We start from the raw sequence: 22,362 nt of genomic DNA, 5'->3' as shown, positions 1-22,362 counted from the left end.
AAGGTCTAGTGTGAAATACTGGAGTCTAAAATTAAAATCTAAACAGAGAATGCTCAGTGACCTTTTCTTAGGAGGCTTACATGAAAGAATGTCATGGCACACTGATCAGATTTGTATTCATTTGCATTTTCAGGATGTTGCTATTAATACATGACACTCAACAAATTACACAATATGACATTTTGTACCAATCACTTCACCTCTAGTTTTTTCTTCAGCTCTGTTACTTCAGCCTCTGGTTAATTAGGAAAAAAAAGTTAAGAGCCTTTTTTTGTTTTTGTTGTTTTTGTAGGGGAGGAAAAATTTTACCTTGACCTTTTTAGGGTTGGTGGCTGGGGCCTGTGAATTAAACCAACAAAAGACAGGTTAATAGAAGAGGCATAAAAATGTAACTAATGCTTTCAACTTTACATCCATTTTGGGTAAAAACCCCAAAGAAGCTGTTAGGCTTAGAAGTTTATATACCATCTTAACAAAGAGGGATAAATGCTGAAGCAAATAGGCAAACAAAAAGGGGCTTGGGGCTTTTAGAAGTGGCCAATTGGGGGCAAGTAAAAAATGCGGAAATGGATGAAGAGAAGGGTGATTTTAGTAAGGTTTGTTTATGTGGACTCAGCTGAGTGCCATCTGTTTCCAGTAATAAAGGTTACTGTCCTTTTCCTAGTACAGAAGAGAGGGGACACCTTGACAAATGAAAATTTATGTCTCTTTTTTGAAGGGATATTTATGCCCTGAGTTTTGGCAGAAGCAGAGGACAGACAGTTCTTCCTGCATCTGCTGCTTCTCAATGGCCTTTAGCTCAAAATAACCCTTATGCCGAAATGGCACATTTCAGGGTGCCATATTATAATCCCCTTAATTTTCTAAGGGGGAAATCAAAGTTCAAATGCTCTGGCAAAGATAGTTTCCCAAACCGTGTTCTGCAGTTAGCTCTCTAAGATGTCTTATTTAAAAACAAAAACAAAAAAGTTGTATGTTCAAAGAATTTGGGAAATGCTGAGTTAAACATGGTTTGTTTTTTTTTTTTTTCAGCAGGAGTTCTCAGGACCTTTAATTAACTAACAATGCACTATGTTTCTGCAAAATGGGAATAATTCACTGTGTTCCTCAACCTTATTTGACCATGGAGCATGTTTTTCAAGACTAGTGTTTTCCTGTAACATATGTTGAGAAGTAATGGGATTAGCCACCTTCGTATGTAATGCAGAAGTTTGAACAGCCATGGAAGTAAGTATAAGCCAAAAGATGGGAAAACTGAATAAAACTGGCACAGTATCAGTCAGCAGTAACCATGCTACATTCTGAGTCCTGTTCCAGGGGACTAAGCTCTGGTTTGTGTCCCTAGGAAGCAAACCAAAGTGTGCAAAGCTTCTGGATCCCATTGAATTAAATCCCCTCCTCGGACACTAAAGAGTACCAACAGATGAAGAAAAAATGGTCTCATGTGTTCATTCCATCCTTGGCTCAGTACAGCTCCAGTTGCATTATTCTTAAACATCTATTAACATGATTGCTTCATAATTACAAAGGCTAACTGCCAAGCCTTTTTCACAGGAAGCAAGGCACTGCTTATCTTTAACTGCTCTTCTGGCTCACGCAAAAGGGTCAGCTTTTTTAAAAAAATCTCATCTTATGTTAACCGAAGAAACATCTCTAAAAATGTCATCTGAGTGGCTGCAAGATAAAAAAGAAAAAGGACATTTGAGGCACAAAGCTAACTAAATGCGACAATCAGATGATTTGGGGTGGGGTGTACAGGATTCAGAATTGACGGAAGTGATCAATACATCAGAAGCATGATGGAACCTAGTATCATCCCTCTGGTTATTCTGTTCTGTCAGAATTTTCATTTCAGCAGAGACCATCTTCAGTATTGTGATCCTCAATATACTGATTCTCACTCCCAATCAGTAAACTTGATCTTTGATCCTCAAATGTCAGCTGCTGCCACATGTCCCCTTCATCATCTTCCATGTTCTCAGAATAGGGGCAAAGCTAAGCACCCAAGACAGAAGACTGGTTGGCAATTATCTTCTATTGTCTCAAAAATGTGTGTGTGTGTGTGGGGGGGGGGGGGGAACGGAGAGAGAAGGGCTAGTATCTGCTGAACACCCACCCAGGTGCCAAATATTTTCACAAATATTAACAAATTAATTGTCATTAACAGACCTTTTTCCAATTTTGAGAATAAAGAAAACTGGGGCTTAAGTTATAAAATGTATTCAAGGTCAAACCAAATATTGATAAGCAAATGAGGTAAAATTTGAGCCAGGTCTGCAAGAGTCCAAAGTCTATTTTATAGTATCATGCAGTTTCCTGATCATAAAAAAACCTCCATTTATATAGGAGCACAAATGACCCACTTATGCCATTTTTCTCGGTACCTAGCACAACATCTCAACTTTTATCATGACACTAACTTCAAGAGGCCTGATAATGTTTAGATCCTCTCATTCATTTGCCCAAATCAATGGAGCTATTTATTCTCAACTGCTGGTAATGAACTTTCTTAACTCAGCATTTTGTGGAAAAAAGTCTAAATACTTGAATTGCTTCATTTCATGCTCATTCACTTGCACACATCTTTTTGGTCTGCTTTTAAAAATAGTTTCCAAAATCATGACATATTCAGATATGGCAAACAGGATGGAGGGCAATGAGAACACTAGTCTGAAATGGTCACATGGCTAGAGTACCTGTGTCTGTTGTAATCCCAAATGGAAAACTCTTGAATTTATGAAGCAATCATGCTTGTGTTTTTGACTGAAAAAAACAAAACAAAACAAAAAACAATGAACAAAACACTGCCCTAGGACTATAGACTTGGATTCTAACCTGTTCTTCCATAGTTGCCACCTTAGTTAAGACTATCTGACTCAGTTTCCTCATTAATTAAAATAAAAATAGATCTCTTAAGTTCGTTTAAAAATTCCAAAATTCTATAGTCAACTGCAACTCACTGATCGTTCCTGTGAATAAACAATTTAAAATAATTCAAATCCTGGGGCACCTGGGTGGCTCAGTTGGTTAAGCATCTGACTTCAGCTCAGGTCACGATCTCATAGTCTGTGGGTTCGAGCCCTGTATTGGGCTCTGTGCTGACAGCCTGCAGCCTGCTTCAGATTCTGTGTCTCCCCCTCTCTCTTCCCCTCCTCCGCTCATGCTCTCTCTCTCTCTCTCAAAAATGAATGTTAAAATTTTATTTAAGTAATTCAAATCCCAACACTATCATCCCTTCTAAAATTCCTTTGACAAAGGCAAAGGATTCACCCATCTTCCAGTTAAATTTTCTTTTTATCATGACTGAAAATCAAGCAGCAGAGAAAAAAGTTAAGTCACTAGCTAGACAGAGTGATATATAGTGTTTGCAAAATGGTTTACTTCATGAGAAAGCAGCCCAACAGTTTGCTTACTCTGGTTGCAGGTATCATGATTCACATCCTCTAACAGGTAGAGAGAAACATCAATCTTTTCCATGACACACAGTAATACAGTAAAGCTTCTTTCTCTCTTGCTTAGCCTGATACTAGATATTCACAGATGAAAGTAATTCTGTGAGTCCTATTCCTCATACAGATGCCCAAAACACCTGCTTCCAAATTCCTATAATCAGAGAAATTATGTAACAGACTATCTGGCTCATTCCTTACTCTGATAACAAATAGATAAAGACTTTCCAGTATAGTTTCCTTGGCGTTTCCTTCCCCTCATCATCCCTTCCCTTTCCTTTTCTTGTGTTCTGATGAAGGAAGACACCGTGTAGTAGGAGAGTCTGACTCATCTCCACCACAGCCTGGGAGAGTTGAGCAAACACTAGTCAGTCAAAAAATCATTAACTTGACTTTCTTGGTTTAATTTCTTTATAAGAGTTCATTCCTTCAATACATCAGGATTAGAAGCATTTCAGTGGCAGTGTGTGGTTCTTGCCTATTTCCTCAAAGGTTCTTTGTACATGGTCAAACCTTTAGGTAGATGCACGACAGGGGATACTTTGGGGGAAATGCTCCGCGTTAGCCACTCTAGCAGACATCTAAATGGGGAAGAGAAGTAGTGGGCAAGTTCTCCCTACCTTATTCATCTCTCTTCTGGCCACCACGCCCAGGAAACTTCATAAGCAGAGGTCCCATGTCAGAAAACATCAGTCACACTATTAATTTTACCATCACAGAATCTATTCTACCTTTCATTCACATTGAGGACAGTATAGTAACCTCAGAACAATGCTTCTCAAACTACAAAGCGCATATAAGTCCCCTGGACACTTTGCTGAAATGCTGATTCACATTTAATAGATCTGGGGTAGAGTCCACACTGCTGCAATTTTAACAAGGTTCAGTGGATGCTGATACTTCTAGTTTGCAAATCACACTTGAGTAGCAAGGTCCTACTCTGCCCTCCCAAATCTAGAGCACATTTTACCTTAAGGTCTCCTTGTGGCTGGTTATCTACCAAGAAAACTAAACAGGGCAGAAGATTCAGAACCTCTGCATTGTGAGAGCTCTATCCTATATAGGGGAATTGGGTTCACTGACTTTCACTGCCCAGACTCTGGATCTTTCTTCCTACCCAGACGGATTTGCCAGATCTTCTTGATCAGCTGAATGACATACCCTGGCTCAGCCTTATCAGCTTGATTTGATGCCACTCTGCCAGCAACTCAAACATTAGGAACACTTGCTAAAATACAAATGCCCAGTCCTAACCCTGAGATTCAGATTTATCAGGTCAAGAGTGGCCCCAAGAATGAACAGACACTCTAGGTGGTTCCAATACATTATGAGACTTTGGGGCAGGAAATACATGTAGCCTCTTTGATCAGAGAAATCTAGACCTATCTATGGCTGTTAATGCCTTTACATCAAGGAAGACAGCCAAGAAAGGTAAGAAAAAAGGAATCACAATTTGAGGATCTGATACTATAACAGAAGAAACAACTTCCTCCCCAATTTGAACACTTACTTAAGGGTGCTTATGGTTGATTTCAGTGTATTTGATCCCCTTCTGTAGAGAAGTTCACTGAAAATGTAAAGTATGTCTTATATATTCTATAGCAAATTCTTTTAATATAGGTATGAATAAGATATATTTGGTTAATTATAAAAGGAATGGCTATTTGCCCTTCTGACTGAAGAAATGAAACTGAAGTTGCTCATACACATACAATTTTCTTTTAAACATATCCAAGAAGACAAGCACGGAGATCAATTAACAAAAATAAGGACTTAACATTAATTAGTACCCTTAAAATAGCAGAAGCAAATATAAAATACAAAAAGCAGCTTTACTTAGACTTTATGAATGAAATGTCCTCCCTAAGAAAGGCTACAGTTGGACTACTTGGTCTCTTCTGAGGCAGGTGTGACATGCTGGGGGGTGTTAGCCTCTGCTGGTACAGCTGCAGGTCCTGCCATAGAAACAGTGGTATCAGACACAGGAGGGACAGCTTCTGGATTGGAACTAGCTCCTGTGTGATCGGGGGTGGTCTCAGTCTGAGAGGCTGAGGATTCTTGACTGGAGCTGGCATCTGTGAGACTGGACAGATCAGCCTGGGGAGGATTGGGCTCTTCTTCTATTTCTAGTTCTGTTTCCTGACTTTGAACTTCCTCAGCTTCTTCAACCATAGCAGGTGGTAGCTGTAACAAAGTCTAATGAAAAAAAAGAAAACATCAATATGAACTCAAATGAAAGAAAAACACTGGCTTACAAAGCTAAACTCTCACATTAATGTTATTTTCTTAATAGATATCGTTCAATCTACAGTTTTCCAAAACACTCCTGGCCATATTATAATACAAACGTAACAACTCTGATGACAATGCCTAGGTCTTCCTGACTCCAAAGATCAAAGTACATATTAAATCTTCAGAGAAGAAAATAATATAAAAATTGATAAGCTTAAAAAAGCTAAAAAGCAAAAATATCTGCTATAACACTTCTGCAAAAACACTGGCTCATTAGGACTGACCGACAACAGCTCAAGAAAGGGCCAACTTTAATCAAGGAGCCATGTGAGGGGAGGAACCGAGCCTTCAGACAAAACCATGGCCAAGCGGGAACAGCATGGTACAAAGCTTCTGTCTCACTCCACCAGAACACTGGAGCAGCTCCACATGCTTAGCCTTCCCTTTAGAACAGCTACAATAAAAAAGGCCAACCATGACAAGTGTGGGTGAGGATATGCAGCTACAGCTCTCACACACTGCTGCTGGCAATATGGTGCAACTACTTTGTAAAAACAGATTGGCAGTTTCTTAAAGAGTTGGACACATAGGGGCACCTGGGTGGCTTAGCTGATTAAGCATTGGACTCTTGATTTCAGCTCAGGTCATGATCTCACAGTTGGTGAGTTCAAGCCTCACGTCAAGCTCTGTGCATGGAGCCTGCTTGGGATCCTCTCCCTCTCTCTCTGCCCCTCCCCTACTCATGCTCTCTGTCTCAAAATAAACAAATAAACTTAAAAAAATTTTTTTAAAGTTGAACACATATTCACTCCATTATTCAACCATTCTACTCCTAAGGAATTTACCCAAAAGAAAATACAAAGATTTGTGTAAGAATGTTCACAGCAGCTTTATTTGTAATAGCCAGACTTGGAAAGAACCCAACTGTCCAGCAACAGGTCAACGGGTACACTTGGTACATCCATACAATGGAACATTAGTTGTCAATAAAAAGGAAATGACAGTATACCGATTGACAGGAAGATCTCTGGGGCCTGGAGAAGGTGGGAAAGGGACCGGTGAAAGATCAGAGGGGTTACCAAGGGGCACTAGGAACCTTCTGGAAATAATTAGTATGTTCATTATCTTGATTGCAGTGATGGCTTCACAGGTATTTACATATGTCAGAACATACTGAATTATATACTTAAATATGTAGAACTTATTGTTTGCCAAATTCTATCCATATAAAGGTGTTTTTAAATCTCTCTCTCAAAATAAATAAACTTTAAATAAATGGATGTTACATGAATAACAACAACCCTGTTTGGTTTAGCTGTTTTCCCACAGCAATCAAATACTTTAAAGGTATAATCTCCAAAGGCAAAGATTCTTTCTACAACAACAACAAAAATAAGACTGAATTTTGAGAAAACTCACCTGATGATAATGATGTGTGGTCTGTATCAAATGCATGTACATGTTATATACAAAGTTTGCCATCTGGGGCATATTCTTTATTATCTGTACTTCATGAGGTGGCCTCTCTCCATTCTAGAAGAAGGCAAAAAGAAAGTTAAGTACAGTAAGAAAGTTAATATGCTAAAAGCGAACATTCTAGAAGCCCATGTCTTATGTATAAGCACTAGGGTTTGGAGGACATAAGAACAGTAACAGGACAGGGTGCCTGGGTGGCTCAATGGGTTAAGTGTCCAACTCTTTGTCTTCTCTTTTTTTTCTTTTTTTTAATGTTTACTTCTGAGAGAGAGAGACAGACCATGAAGGGGGAGGGACAGAGAGAGGGGGACAGACAGAACCTGAAGCAGGCTTGAGCCTCTGAGCTGTCAGCACAGAGCCCAATGCGGGGCTCAAACTCACAAATCGTGAGATCATAACCTGAGCTGAAGTCAGATGCTTAACCAACTGAGCCACCCAGGTGCCCCAGAACCTGAAGCAGGCTTGAGCCTCTGAGCTGTCAGCACAGAGCCCAATGCGGGGCTCAAACTCACAAATCGTGAGATCATAACCTGAGCTGAAGTCAGATGCTTAACCAACTGAGCCACCCAGGTGCCCCAAATGTCTGACTCTTGATTTCCATTCAGGTCATAATCTTGTGGTCATGGGATCAAGCCCCAGGTTGGGCTCCTCCCTGGTTATGGAGCCTGCTTAGGATTCTCTCTCTCCCTTTGCCTCTCGCTCATGTTTTCTCTATTTAAAAAAAAAAAAAAAAAAAAAAGGACAAGAAGGACAAGAACAGTCACAGGACATTAAGAAACAAGTGTGAGTGACTGGGGCGCCTGGATGGCTCAGTTGGTTGAGTATCCAACTTTGGCTCAGGTCATGATTTTGCAGTTTGTGAGTTCAAGCCCCACATCGGGCTTGCTGCTTTCAGCAAATAGCCTGCTTCAGATCTTCTGTCCTCCCTTCTCTCTCAAAAATAAATAAAAGATTAAAAAAAAAAAAAAAAAAGATGTTAAGTGTGAGAGTCCAATAAGGACTTCAGAAAGAGAAAGTGATTCAATTTAAATTTAGTAAAAGAGACTAGAAGAAAGCTAAGAGTTACTACCTTATAATACAATTTCAGGTTGGTAAGTAAAATTTATGAGTTTTGGTCTAATTCATGCAGAAGAGTAAGAGATAAATGATCAGTTGAATAGAAAGAAAAATCAACATTGTCTAAAGTATTGTCTCCAATACCTTGTATGCAACAAAGGCAATTTTCAATTTTGTTCAGAAAGAAAATATTAAACCTATTTTTCCTATTTTTGTTTTTCTAAAAATAAGCTAATATTACTGGTATTTAATATATAGACTTGTTAGTCATAAGGGTGAATATTCAAGAAATTTTTCCCTAATAAAGCATATGGTCAAATGCTAGTCTAAAGTGCAAATTTTGTGGTATCTAAGAACTCTTTGGGGGAGACTTAAATTGTGGGAATCCCAGATTCAGTAGGTCTGACACAGAATGAGGTGATTCTGATGCAGTCGTTTCCCACAAAAATCTGAGAAACACTGCTCTAAAGTGGTAAAGCATGAATGAAGACAATAAAAAATGTGCATTTCTTCCTAAACCATCCTAGAATAAAGATGAACAACTTTCCTATTTATAGTCAACTCTAAAATATTTTATAAAGTCTCACCCTTTCTCACTGTAGAAGCAATTCAGAAGACTATAAAGGTAAAAAATTTTACCATAAAGTAACAAATTAAGGCATGTAACATCAGAAATACGAAGTGTATTAAATGGTATTTCTCAGAATTAGGCAGGACGGTAGTATTACATGTAAGTAGGTGTTCTTTTGATAATGGTCACTTTCTGCAATGGTTACCACTTCGGTGTGCCAAGACCGCCATGCCGTTACAACTATGAAATACTACCTTTACAACATGGAAGGCTTTTTGTTTGTTTTGTTTTTGTTTGTTTGCTTATTTTCTGGTGGCTCTGCTGGGAGCTGCCTCTTCTGAGACGCAGCACTAGCGGCACAGCCCCGCCCAGCTCCAACACTGATCTCTTGAGCAGAAGGTGGGGAGATGCTCTCAGGTAGTCGCCCAAGGGCTTGACTCCATGGTGTTGGGTAAGGCACTAGTTTTTAAGCCTTCTGTTCATTGGTACTGCCTGATCTCCTCCACGTGTCTCCAGGTGTGTCCCTGCAGCCTTTGGATAAAAAGACTGCCTCAGACCTTGTGTTAGGAATCTGCCTGTTTAATAATCAGCCCACAAAAGAATGAGAAGTTCAGAGCCATAGGATTGTGTCCAGACTTCAGAGGCTGACATTCAAGGCTTTACATGACTCCACCTCCTCATATCATTCCACCCTCATCCTTCTATTCCTCTACAGAAGCATTGCTTTAAAAAAAAAAATGCAGTTAAAAAAAAAAGTACTCAGCCTTATTATAAAACAAACACACAGCATTTAATCTTTTCTTCAAAAGGGGGAGTAGGGGGGGCAAATAGGTGTACTGTGAACATTGAAAACAGCTTTATTTAAAACCCAAATGGATCTCTAAGACATTGCATTAAATGAAAAATGCAAAGCTCAAAAGTGACAACCTAAAGATTAATGAGTATGCTAACCTTTATGTAAGAAAGAAAACAATATAAAAAAATAATCAGGTTATTTGCTCCTTTATGCAAAAGGAATGTAGGAAGCATAAACCAGAAATTAAAGGGACTGGTCACCTTTTGGGGTGGGGGTGGAAAAGGGGAGCAAAGATGAGAGGTTTAACAATGGTAGCAGCGATGAGGAGGCAATGACATTTCTGAGCATGTCCTTTGTTAAGTGTATGTGCTATTCCCTCTGACATTCTCCAAAAATGTAGGTAAGAAAGGGTTCTCCAAGAGCTAAACCATTTATTACTCTGTTATCAAGTAATTAGTTAAGTTCTCCTTAAAAAGCTGAAGAGAGGCAGTACAGTACAGTGATTAACAAGGAGGATTCTGGAGTTACACTGCCTGGGTTTTCAAATCTTGGATTCTCCATCTATGAGATGCATGACCAAACTACTTAACTTTGCTAACCCTTAGTTTCCTCATATGTAAAATGGAGTTAATAAGAAACCTTACTGAAAAGGACTATTAGATGAAGTGAGATCATGCATGTAAAGAACTCACTGCCTAGTACCTAGTGAGTACTCAATGTTAGCATGTATTGTTATTTTGTGCAGAAAATCTAATTCAGTTCCACAGTGTAAGGAGTGCTCTAAACCAGTGATCGGATGATCTATGTGATGATGTTCCTAGCTACTGTGATCATCTGTAAGAGAGCACTGCTCTATACAGCGAAGAAAGAGTCCTACCTTTCTACTGGTTGGGAAAGGTTCTGTTGGAATTATATGCAAATGAAGTGGACGGGCAGTGAGCTGGCTAAAAGCTGGCGTTAGCTCAAAACAGTTTTGGAAGAGGGATACTCTTGCGAAGATATACAGTCCAAGTCTGGCTCTAGACATGGCCACCACCAAGCGACGGACATCCCTTTGGAAAACAAACAATATTAATTAACATAGTTCAAGATTAATAACATAAGTATGCAGCTTGTTTTCTTGTTTTGTTTTTTTTTTAACATATTCCACTCATTATTTCTGTTCAGCTATGGCAATAAAAAGTTAAGCTTCTTAAAAACTTAATAGAATAAACATTAAGTTAATCAGTGTCGTGTGACTAGTTAAACCAAGTAAAGTTAATGCTTTATCACTGACCTCCATGTTTTTGTTTTTGTGAGGGGGGAATCACGACCAATGCACTGATTAAAAGATCTAAGTAGATATAGTAGTATTATGGTACAAGAAGTCACGTCTTAAGAATGTGAAAAAGACAAAAGCACTAGACAGTAATAAAAAAAAGGTGGAGACTGCACGAGGCAGTATTCATGTATTCATACTGTGAGTTTTGGAGACATTTTAATTACGTAAATCATGATGATGCCGTATTTAGACAGTAGCTATAAATAAGCAAAAACAAACTATTTTAGAATGCAATAATTCTGAAACAATTTCTTGAAAATTACATCTTTGTTTACTCTTACATAAAAGTTATCAGTCTAATGGAACCTGATGAGCGGGGCTAAGCTCCAAGCAGATTTTGACTTAAATGACAACATTATGAGAGCTTGGAGAATTTTTTCTTTATATCCACCAAATAAAATAATAAAATGAACTCTCATTATAGTTTTTGCCACTAAGTCATATGAGATAAAAGTTTACACAAAACTAAATGGCTGCTTTGTAATAAGAAGGTATTATTCCCATAATTCTCTAGCACATAAATACATCACAATAAATGATAAAAATAGATTATTGTTTGTTTTGACAATTCTTAATCCTGGGAGAACAAATGGTTCCTTTATCCTCTAACAGTGAGGCTGAAAGACTGTGTGAGGAAAAAGTCAGAAATCCTATGCAATGAGAAATGTACTCTGAAGACTATTTTTACCACCTTCTTAACTCTTTTAATTTCTGACACTGTTTCCAAAAAACATCATATATTAAGATTTTATAATAAAATTCTGTCTCTGCTACTGAAAATTAAAAAGTAAATGTACTAAATATATTAAAGATTCAAAAAATTCAGATGCAATGACAATAGTTAACTACATCAAGAATCTGATATTGTTACACTCCAACAAAAAGCTGCTAAACCAAAAGCTGCCATACCAATTAATTATACTTTAAACTTAAAAAAATTTAAAGCCACTTAGCTACAGAAGTTCAAAATTGAAGCAGATAGTAAAGTTTAATAATATAAACATTTTTCCTTATGTACCTCAGATGGCCCACTGCCCTGGTTCGTACTAGAGAAAGAAGAATATAATCATTCTGTTGACCTTGAAATCTGTCAACAGTTGTCACCTAGGGAGAAAAAAAATGGAAAATATGGTATCTTTTCAAACGCACCATAACAAGACTTTAGAGTGATCATTTAAATCATATGCCAGCACAAAAATCTTATCATTAGAATAATCCCAAGAGAAACATGATCATATACTTGGAATTGAGAAAAACAGTTGATGAACACTATGAAATAAATCTCAGGAACCAGATTAGACTATGTCCCCATGTTATTTACACTTACAGCACTCATCTTTACCTCTGCTGACAACGAAGTAACTATCTGTAGAATTAACAGTCTTCCCCCACTAGACGACCCAAGTCCATGGACACAGGTCCTGTTTATCTTATTACCTGGTATACCAGTTTGATGCCCAGCAACATAACCTAGCATTCTCACTTAGGATTTAATGGTGTACAGCACAGTGATTTCAGAATTCTTCACATCACGCAGTGCTCACCACTGCAAGAGTACTCCTTAATCCCTATCATCTATTTAACCCATTCCCTCACCCTCCTCCCCTCCGGTAACCATTAGTTTGTTCTCTATAATTAGAAGTGTTTCTTAATTTGTCACACTTTTTTCCCCCTCCTTTGCTCATTTGTTTTGTTTTTTAAACTCCACATGAATGAAATCATATGGTATCTGTCTTTCTCTGACTTATTTCCCTTAGCATGGTACTCTCTAGTTCCAACCATGTTGCTACAAATGGCAGGATTTCATTATTTCTTTAATGGGTAATATTCCACTGTGTGTGTGTATGTGTGTATACACATCTTCTTTATCATCAATCCATGGACACTTTGGCTGCTTCCGTATCTTGGCTATTGTACCTAAGTGCATATATCCCTTTGAAATAGTGTTTTTATATTCTTTGGGTAAATAGCCAGTAGTGCGATTGCTGGATCATAGGGTAGATCTATTTTTAATTTTATGAAGAACCTCCTTACTGTTTTCCACAGGGGCTGCAGCAGTTTGCATTTGGTTTGGGGCTACCTTGAATAAAGCTGCAGTTCATGTATAAGTAGATTTGTGAACATGTTTTCATTGCTCTTGAATGACTATCTAGGAGTGAAATTGCTGAGTTGTATGGTAAGTGTATGTTTAACTTCACGAGAAACTGTCAAAATGTTTTCCAAAGGTGCTGTGCCACTTTACACATCCACCAGCACTGTTCCAGATTCAGAGTTCCAGTTTCTCCACATCCTTGCCGACACTTGGTATACTGTCAACCTCGTCAATTTTAGCCAATCTACTTGGTGTGTCATTGTAGTTTTAATCTGTATTTCCCTGACAATGAACGATGGTAAGCATTTTTCATGTGCTTATGGGCCATTCCTATGTCTTCCTGCATGAAGTACCTATTCATTTGCCATTTTGTATTGGGTTGTCTTTATTTAACAATGACTGTCACAGGAGTTCTTATATTTTGGATTTAAGTCCTTTGCTCTTACACGTGGATATAACCCCTGGAAATGTGTTCCCAACCTGACCATGTGGAGAGCTTGTCTGAGAAATGGGTTCATACACTGAGAATGGCAGAGCAGAAGGATGGAATGAATCTTGGTCTTTGATGACATGATGGAGTCATTTCTGTAACCCAACCCTGGAGCCATTCCATTTTCGTCTTCTTGTGTGAGAGAGAGTAACTTTCTTCTATTATTTCGGTTAAGCTTTTGTGTTATAAATAATAAAAGGACTCGGATACCGATGTTCTACTTCTCAACTCTCTGTATTTCAAAGCTATTAGTTTCTCACTTCCACGCTCCACATTCCTTATGGAGTGGCCGGTGTGTCCTTGTACTCTTTTCAACTGTCTCCATTTCTGGGTTTTTGTTTTATTTTCTTCCAGCTCACATTTCATCTCTTCCCGAGTTCTTCCATTTCTCTGCTTTGTAGCCTTCCCTCACAGAAATGATTACTTCATTAAGCATTTTAAAATCCACTGCCAGGGGCGCCTGGGTGGCGCAGTCGGTTAAGCGTCCGACTTCAGCCAGGTCACGATCTCGCGGTCCGTGAGTTCGAGCCCCGCGTCAGGCTCTGGGCTGATGGCTCGGAGCCTGGAGCCTGTTTCCGATTCTGTGTCTCCCTCTCTCTCTGACCCTCCCCCGTTCATGCTCTGTCTCTCTCTGTCCCAAAAATAAATAAAAAACGTTGAAAAAAAAAATTTTAAAATCCACTGCCAAGTATGTATTTGATGTTTTCATCTGTTCTAGGACAACGCGTTATCTGAGGCAAACGTCTTGTCAGTATGCTTTGTGCTAGGTTCCTTTGTCTGACTCTCTCATCACTGAATAAGTGGGTTTCTTGGATTAGCTATGTGCAAGAGGTTAAACTGGGGTGAGCTGGACAGTTTCCTAAAGGCTGCATTTTCACAACAGAAGGTTCTCATTTCCTCTGCTGCTGTAGAGATGAGTCTACTTTTTGGCGAACATGAAGGCTTCTTTGAACCAATCTGGGACCAGGAACACTTCTAATTCCCACATCTATTGTTGAGTAATAAGAAGGTGGCTCTTACACTTCAGAGTGTGCCACTCACCTTCAGAAAGTGCTTTCAAGACTGGTCCCCTAAATTCTCTTCTTCCCACATTTTCTTTCTGTTCTTGGTCACCTGATCTATGTCATCTCCCTAAAATGGAGTTTGTCTTCTCCTTCCATTTTCCTGTTACTCTTGGATGATTTCCAAGAAAAAGTGAGAGCACTTTGATATAGCCATGTTTACAACCAAGGTCTTAATTTCATCATTAGTAATATATTTGTTATCCTTAACTTTCAGCCCTTTATTGATATAATCAAGTGTCTTCATATTTATTTGATATTACTCCATGCCACATAAAAAACTTAAAAAGTATAAAAATAATTGTCAGGTCTGATGGTACTTTACAATCTTCTCTGATTCTCAAGAAAAAACACTCTCCCACACACATACAGTAAAAAGCAGTACAAATTATACCTTTGCAAAATAACAAAATAAAAAGTTCTATAATTTCTTTTTTCCTTTTTGAAGGTTTCAATTTTGATGAAATGCAATTTGTCAAAATGTTTTTTTTTTATGAAATTTATTGTCAAATTGGTTTCCATATAACACCCAGTGCTCATCCCAAAAAATGCCCTCTTCAATACCCATCACCCACCCTCCCCTCCCTCCCACCCCCCATCAACCCTCAGTTTGTTCTGTTTTTAAGAGTCTCTTATGCTTTGGCTCTCTCTCCCACTCTAACCTCTTTTTTTTTCCTTCCCCTCCCCCATGGGTTTGTTAAGTTTCTCACGATCCATATAAGACTGAAAACATATGGTATCTGTCTTTCTCTGTATGGCTTATTTCACTTAGCATAACACTCTCCAGTTCCATCCACGTTGCTAAAAAGTTCTATAATTTCTATTTCTATTATAACGGTACATAAATAATGTCATTTCATTATCCTTCATTTTACCAACAAAAAGTTTCAGGATCATTTACTTCTGATTATCACCAACAAAAGTCTTTAATGTGATAGCTGAGACAGAAGTTCACAGTAAACCAACAACAATCTCAGCTAGGACTGCCAAAGAATTATTTATAGTTCCTATTATTTCATTTTCTCACATCATGAAAGGAGATAGCAAAGAGACAAAGTAGAACATAAATAACTCATAATAAATACAAATTTTTCCACTTGCCAACATGATGAATAAGAGAACATATAATATTCATAAAATTACCTTATTTGGTCTTCCAATCAATGGATTGCTTCCACATCGTCTATTGATGATGTCACGAATAAGATGCTTTTGCCCATTATATGTTGTTAGAATACTGATCTTGTCAGCAGGGTAACCAAGTAAACACATGTACATAAAAAGTGCCACTACATATTCTGCTTCTCCAAGATTCTGTAATGTAAACATAAACAGATTCTTTATTTCCTTTCATTTCAGTGTTACAGAGAGAATGGCAAACTGGCACAACTGTTGATTTATTACAATTCAAGAAGTGACATTAACTTGGATAACTGAACACCTTCTGTAAAACTGAGGGATAATTCTATCCTAGATTAATAATGATAAATAAAGAGTATATGGTAATTATTTCTCTTTGATATTTGGAATATATCAGTGATATATGGAATAATCATAAAATAATTTACCAACTTAACGGCTTAATATTTCTGGGACCACCACAATCATAATAAAGATCAATAATATTCTGCTACAATACACTGCAACTGTAGGTATGAATGAAATAGTAACATCTAAGAAGCCAGCAGAAAAATCCAGTCTAATAGCAGTGGACTCTCAATTGGGGTGCAATGTTTTCTCCTTTTTCCTTATTATTTCCTTGTGTGTTTTATGTTTGGTCTCTTCTTATGGTTGCCACCTCTACCAGACCACTTTAAAGTGAGAAGAGAATGCGGCCTCAAATTGGTCAGTCTGGCTTACATTTATGCTAAGCTGAACCTGAAAGCGAGGAAGCGAACCCAAAGCTTTGTCCAGTTCAGTAGCGACTAAATCAAAAGCATTAGAAGACAGAAAAAAGTAAAATGAGAACATAAAACACAACATGAAAATCAAAAGAGAAAGACAAGAAGCTGGAAGCTGGGTTTCATGTAAAGGCAAAAGGAAAATTCTGGAAGACCTTCAGAAAAATCATTTATATTCTGATTCTGGGTTACACTCACAGCTTGAGTTACCTCTTTCATTTAACTTTTCTAGTTCTTTGGAAGACAGGAGGGAAGAGAAGCTACATGACTGTAAATCTGTTGTCTGTACTGATAGTAACTACATTTATCTAAACATCAGCTCTAACATAGGTAAAATCTTTTGATGTATATGCTGCTGGATCTTTAATATAGATTATCTGTATACACTCCTATGTTTTGTTGATCCTCTTTAAAAATAAAATGGGGGGGGGGGTGCGCCTGGGTGGCTCAGTGGGTTGAGCACCTGACTTCGGCTCACGTCATGATCTATTGGTTCAAGGGTTGGAGCCCTGGGTCAAGCTCTGTGCTGGCAGCTCAGAGCCGGGAGCCTGCTTCGGTTTCTGTGTCTCCCTCTCTCTCTCTCTGCCCCTCCCCTGCTCATGCTCTGTCTTTCTCTCAAAAATAAATAAACATTAAAAAACAATTACTATCACTTAAAAAAATAAATAAATAAAAATAAAAATAAAATGGGATCTTATACAACGTATTTTGAAACCTGACTTTTTTTCATTTAATATAGCATAAACATTTTCCCTGTCAGTAAACAAAGTTATAATCTTAGGATTCTTAATGCCTATTCATTATTTCATTATATGAAATAGGTAATAATGTAATTACTCCCCACTGATATTTAGGTTGTTTCTCTTTTCTAAAATACTATGCAGTAAAAGAAAAAAGATATGATAGATATTTTAGCATATAAGTCTTTGCAAACTTGTCCAATAATTTTTTAGGATAAATTCCTTAGAGTGAGAACACTGCTTTTAATACATACTGACAGTTCACCAAACTGTTTTCCTACTAGCATTGCAAGAGTATAGAATTTCCGCAAACCAACTCCATGCTGAGTATTACTGGAGGTGAAAATACGGTCCGGTAACTTATAGCTGCTACGAATCTCTTTTTTTGCGTGAAACACAATATTCTTGTCCTTACTGCCTTTGTCTGTTTGGGTGTTGATTATTTTAAAAGGTGACTTATAGGAGTTCTGTATGTATGTTCAGAATTCAAATCCATAATTTGTTAAATCTTAAAAATAAATTTTATCTCCAATCAATATTTTTCTTTATGACGTCTACTTTTGGTAACGAGTTTAAGGCCTTTCTCATCCCAACGTTACGTATTCATCAGTATTTTCTTCTTTCTAGTGTGTTTATACTTTTTTTTCTTTGATGTATCTTTATCTGAAATTGAAAATTTTTGTGTTGTGTATGAGGCAGGGACCTAGTTTTCCTTTTTTCAATGGCTAGCCAAATGGTTTGGTATCACTGATTTAGGTAGTAATTCAGCTAGGCAAATGCAAAATAAACCTAAAAATTTTATGTTTTTTCTTACCTGATAAAAATAAGGATTAGGTTCAGACTCTCCCACTCCTTGAAAATCTTCCACATTGATGAGCTGGAAGTCATAAAGCAAGCCGGCATTTGCTGTACTAAACTCCGGCAAGAGCTGTACGTGGGGTAAGTTTCCCAGATTCTTGTATCGCCAGTTGTAGAGGTTACACAAGCTTCCGAAAGACAAATCCCACCCCAAACAGGAAACGTTAATAATGTAAAATCTTCTTCTAATATACATAAGGGGGTTCCTAAGGAACTGTGCTGTTCCTTTTAATTCTCATGTTAACCATTTTGCTCTCATCGTTTTAGCAATGATGCTTTTTCAACTTTGCCTCCCTGCTTCTAGCAACCAAAGGTCAGAAGACTTGATGATACTATAGAGATGAAGCTCTATTGTGTACTCTGAGGTAAATGTTATCTTTAATCCTTAAATTAAAAAACCAGGAAAAAAAATCAGGGAAGAGCCTGTAACTTGAGGAATATTTTGAGGTAATTATGAGATGGGGCCTATATACTCAATATAAATAAGAACTGGTGTGTTTTCCTCGTTTACCTTTTGCTTTAGATTTCAAAATGATATTAACTGTATATCTTCTGGGGGCATAAAGACAGTGAAAGTGACAGAGAAAAGAAGCCCTCAGTTCACAAATCACATACATTAATCTTAGTGAATGAAGTGCAGGAAATTACTTAGTTCACATACCACGCAAAAGGCAATACAGGCACTTTCAGATTTGTAGACGCCAAGTTCCTAGACAGCTGGGAATACTAGAGTCTCTACAGAATATGCTATCAAATACTTGGATTACGGAACAGGGGTCCTTAAACAGGGAATACTTAAGGCTCCTTTACCTTGCTCTGGCTCGCCCTTGAGCATCAAGGTCCACAGTAGGAACTCCAACACGGACAAAGCGAGTGAACAGAGACTGCTCCATATTTGAATACTTCTGAAAGGCCATATTCTTAATGACTGGAGGTAACTGGTGATGATCACCAATCATAATCCAGCGTTTCAGTCGGCTAAAACCATCTTGAGGATTCTAGAAATGAAAAGTGAGGAGATAACAAAATACTCTGATTAATATATTATCCTATTAGTCTCCAATTTATCATACAAGAGTCCTATTTACAAAACAGCTTTATTAGCTTACTAATTCTCATTCACCAGCTCCACAGAGAGACATCTGGCAAATGTACAGAATGACTTGTGAGCCACAAACAGGTGCCATCACCCTCGTGGCTCACAGTGGGTGAGAGAGGGTGGAAGGATTGAGAGGGCAAGCATGAAATTAACTCTGCTTTACCAGGTAGGGCAATCCAAAGAGGTCTGGAAGACTCTGGTCAGAATTAAGCAAAGGGTACACAGAAAGAAACAGATGCCCAAACAGGGAAATGGAAGGATGTCAGAGTAGACACCTCATATCACAATTACGCTGAGAACCAGTTCTGAAAACCTCCAAAGCAGTAAAAATTATGTCTTTAATATTTCCCACAGTATTACTTCCATTTCCTGCTTTATAGCTCTCCTTGTTCCTTGAAACATACCCTGACAAAATGCATTCCAAGTCCAAAATAATTTGGCTTATAAAACAACTTTTAGAACCCAATTTATCTATGAATTAAAGCAGTCTTTATTCTTAAACTGGGATTCCACATTTTGTTTTTAATTCTTCCATAGTAAAGACTATGGTACAGTAAGAAACATTCTTAAACATCATCAGTTGGCTAAAAAAATTTAGGCATAAAATAAAGAAAAGCAATGTACTCAGTGAACATCAAAAACAATTCTAGAAACAACTCTAACAAAAGAAATGAAAAAATAGCTCATCTACCCTCCAAACTGCATAACAACGTAATTTTCCCGATTAAAATTACTAAGCCTTTTCAAAACTTAAAGATAAACTATGAATTTTTAAATAGTACTCCCGGAAACAAAACAAACTACTAAATAACCACTGAACAGATTAAAGGAAGTTTACAGGCTTAAAATAGATTAGCAACCATAATGAAGTTAAAGAGAATATGTAATTATGGCAATTAGCACCCCAAAACTGTGTAGCTTTTTGACACTGCCCCCCGGAATTCTTCAAACTCTACTTTCTTTGTTTCAGACCTCAGTCTCCTCCTACCTGTAGAAGAAGAGGTATAAAAGTTTCTATCTCCAGAATCTGCGCAGCCTCTTCCATTAAAATGTTGTCATACTGAGAAAGGGAGAAAAAAGGAAATCTTGTCAAAAAGGCAGCTTGAAATCTAAACAACTACCACCATAACTGTAACAACTAGCCAAAAAAACCCCAAATAATATTAGACAAAAATAACATCATACAAATTATTCAAACATGATGCCCCTGGTTTTCCAGTTCAAGTCTTAGACCTCAGGGAAATCCTCTAAATAAACAACTACCTTGAGGAGATCTCACAGATCATTTCTTGCATTGCCCATCAACTTAAGTTATTTTCAATTCTGTTCTTTAAGTTCTACATACGCAAGAATCAAATTATGATTATATATGAGGTCATTTCCATTGATACTCTTACCCTAGGTAGTATTTGGGAGCATTTATTTTTCCCTTATGAATTCTACCCAGCACATGATAATCCACCTCTGTTGTATCCCTGGCAATTTGTCACCAAAGCATGAATTTTATCTTCAAAACTCCCTCTCCATTTCTACCACCACGACCACTAAAATCCAAGCCACTTCTCTATTGCCAGAAATCTCTTTACTAGCCCTTCCCCTTCCTGGCTTGCCTCTCATAAACCACTGATACAACAGGCATCAGATCATGTCACCGACTGGTTCCAAATCCTTCAATGGCTTCTAATTGTCTTAGGAAAGAAATCCCTGAACATGGCCTGCACGAGATGTATTAATAAGGGCCTATATTGAATTTGGTCTCTGTCTTCCTCTCCTACCCTTCTCCTTACTAATTACACTTTAACCATGTTGACCTATTTCATTTTCTTAGAAATGGCAAAATGCTCTGACTTCAGGCCCTCTGTAATACTATTCTCTCATTTTTTTGTTTGCTTGGCTTTTTCTTATTCTTAAAGTACCAGCTTAAAACCCACTTTATCCAGGTCTTCTCTCACCTCCAAATCTAAAACTGATTTCACAGAACTCTGTCCATTTGTCTCACAGCACATCACGATTTGTAATTCTATCTGTATATTTACTTGTTTGGTATCTGTATCCTTCCACTAGCCCAGTTTCTGGTAACGCCAAGTACTGCACACTTATAAAATAATGAAAAATCAAGTCTTTCTCCAACATAAGGAATTTTCCTTCTTTCTTTCATGATTACTTACATCTGCCCAATTATCTGCTAGATCTATTCTCGACATGCTTTCCTTCCCCTCCACTTCTAATTCTGATTGTTAGTGTGACATCCCCTTCCTTGTCTTATTGGTAAAATACCTTCTTTGAGAATCTCACTAAATACAAATTAGAGTTCCTTTTTTTGTGTGTTTTTAAAGTTTTCTCCTCTTAGTCTGTTTTCTAGAGAGGCAGAAGGTAGGAACATATATTTACTCTTAATGATTAACTAACCCTCTGCTTTTAAATGGATTGTATTGTTTATATATACAGTACTATAATTTCTGTGCTATTAATTTTTACCAAACTCTGCTTGTACCTATTTGTTTGTCCAAGATAAGTAGCTAAGATGAATTTCCATTGGATATCCAATGATGAAAGTTAAGGTTCAATTATATACGGTTTTCTACTGAAAATGACTAAAGGGTTAGGCATGTAGATGGGTGTCTTCTCTAGCTCTATCTGATGCTGAATTTCCCTATTACAAGGATTAATTAGGTCATCCCTGTAGGAGCTTAGGAGGAGTTCTAAGAGCCACATTTTCTCACAAGTCTCTGCATGGACTCTCAGGATAATAGACATGATATGAAAAAGAGTGGGAGCAGCTCAAAGATGTTTTAAAGAGCCTGCTTTCTGAAAAATAACTGAAAATCTAATGCAATTTAACTTACCAAAAACATATCTATAGATTATACTTTGTAAAATATGATTTTAATCACCAAGCAAGATTATGACATAACCGTATTGGGCATATTAAGGCAGGAAGAGAGTATATGACTGTGCATGCATGTCCCCGTGGGGACAGCACAAGGTCAAATGACAAAGTCTAAAAGGGAAAGAAGAAAGGAAATACTAAAAGAGTTGAAAGAATGGTTGATTATCAGGGGAGTAAGGGACTGATCTTTCTTAATGTTAAGTAGCTCTGTAAGGTTTTTAAATGTTTAAACCACATGCAGGTGTTTAAGTTTGATAAAAATAAAACTTCAAAATTGAAAATATAAAAAAATGTAAGGAATACTATTAGCACTCATGCTAACTACATACG

General features: G+C 37.6%; 1 protein-coding gene across 1 annotated transcript in view; it reads right to left on the bottom strand.

The window, feature by feature from the left end:
* Window positions 1–1,011: 1,011 nt before the first annotated feature.
* Window positions 1,012–22,362, bottom strand: part of AQR (aquarius intron-binding spliceosomal factor) — a 106,111-nt gene continuing 84,760 nt past the window's right edge. Inside the window, exons 29-36 of the mRNA XM_060619009.3 lie at window positions 20,131–20,202; window positions 18,854–19,041; window positions 18,000–18,171; window positions 15,688–15,858; window positions 11,920–12,005; window positions 10,458–10,632; window positions 7,101–7,214; window positions 1,012–5,645 (exon numbers count right to left, since the gene is read on the bottom strand). Coding sequence (XP_060474992.1) covers window positions 5,334–5,645; window positions 7,101–7,214; window positions 10,458–10,632; window positions 11,920–12,005; window positions 15,688–15,858; window positions 18,000–18,171; window positions 18,854–19,041; window positions 20,131–20,202 — 1,290 coding nt within the window. The 3' untranslated portion in view covers window positions 1,012–5,333. The remainder of the gene's footprint in view (window positions 5,646–7,100; window positions 7,215–10,457; window positions 10,633–11,919; window positions 12,006–15,687; window positions 15,859–17,999; window positions 18,172–18,853; window positions 19,042–20,130; window positions 20,203–22,362) is intronic.

Source organism: Panthera onca, chromosome B3 (assembly GCF_046562875.1).
Source record: "Panthera onca isolate mPanOnc1 chromosome B3, mPanOnc1 haplotype 2, whole genome shotgun sequence".
Lineage (NCBI taxonomy): Eukaryota > Metazoa > Chordata > Mammalia > Carnivora > Felidae > Panthera > Panthera onca.
Note: the sequence above shows the minus strand (reverse complement) of the source record. Positions and strands in the feature narration are given on the sequence as shown.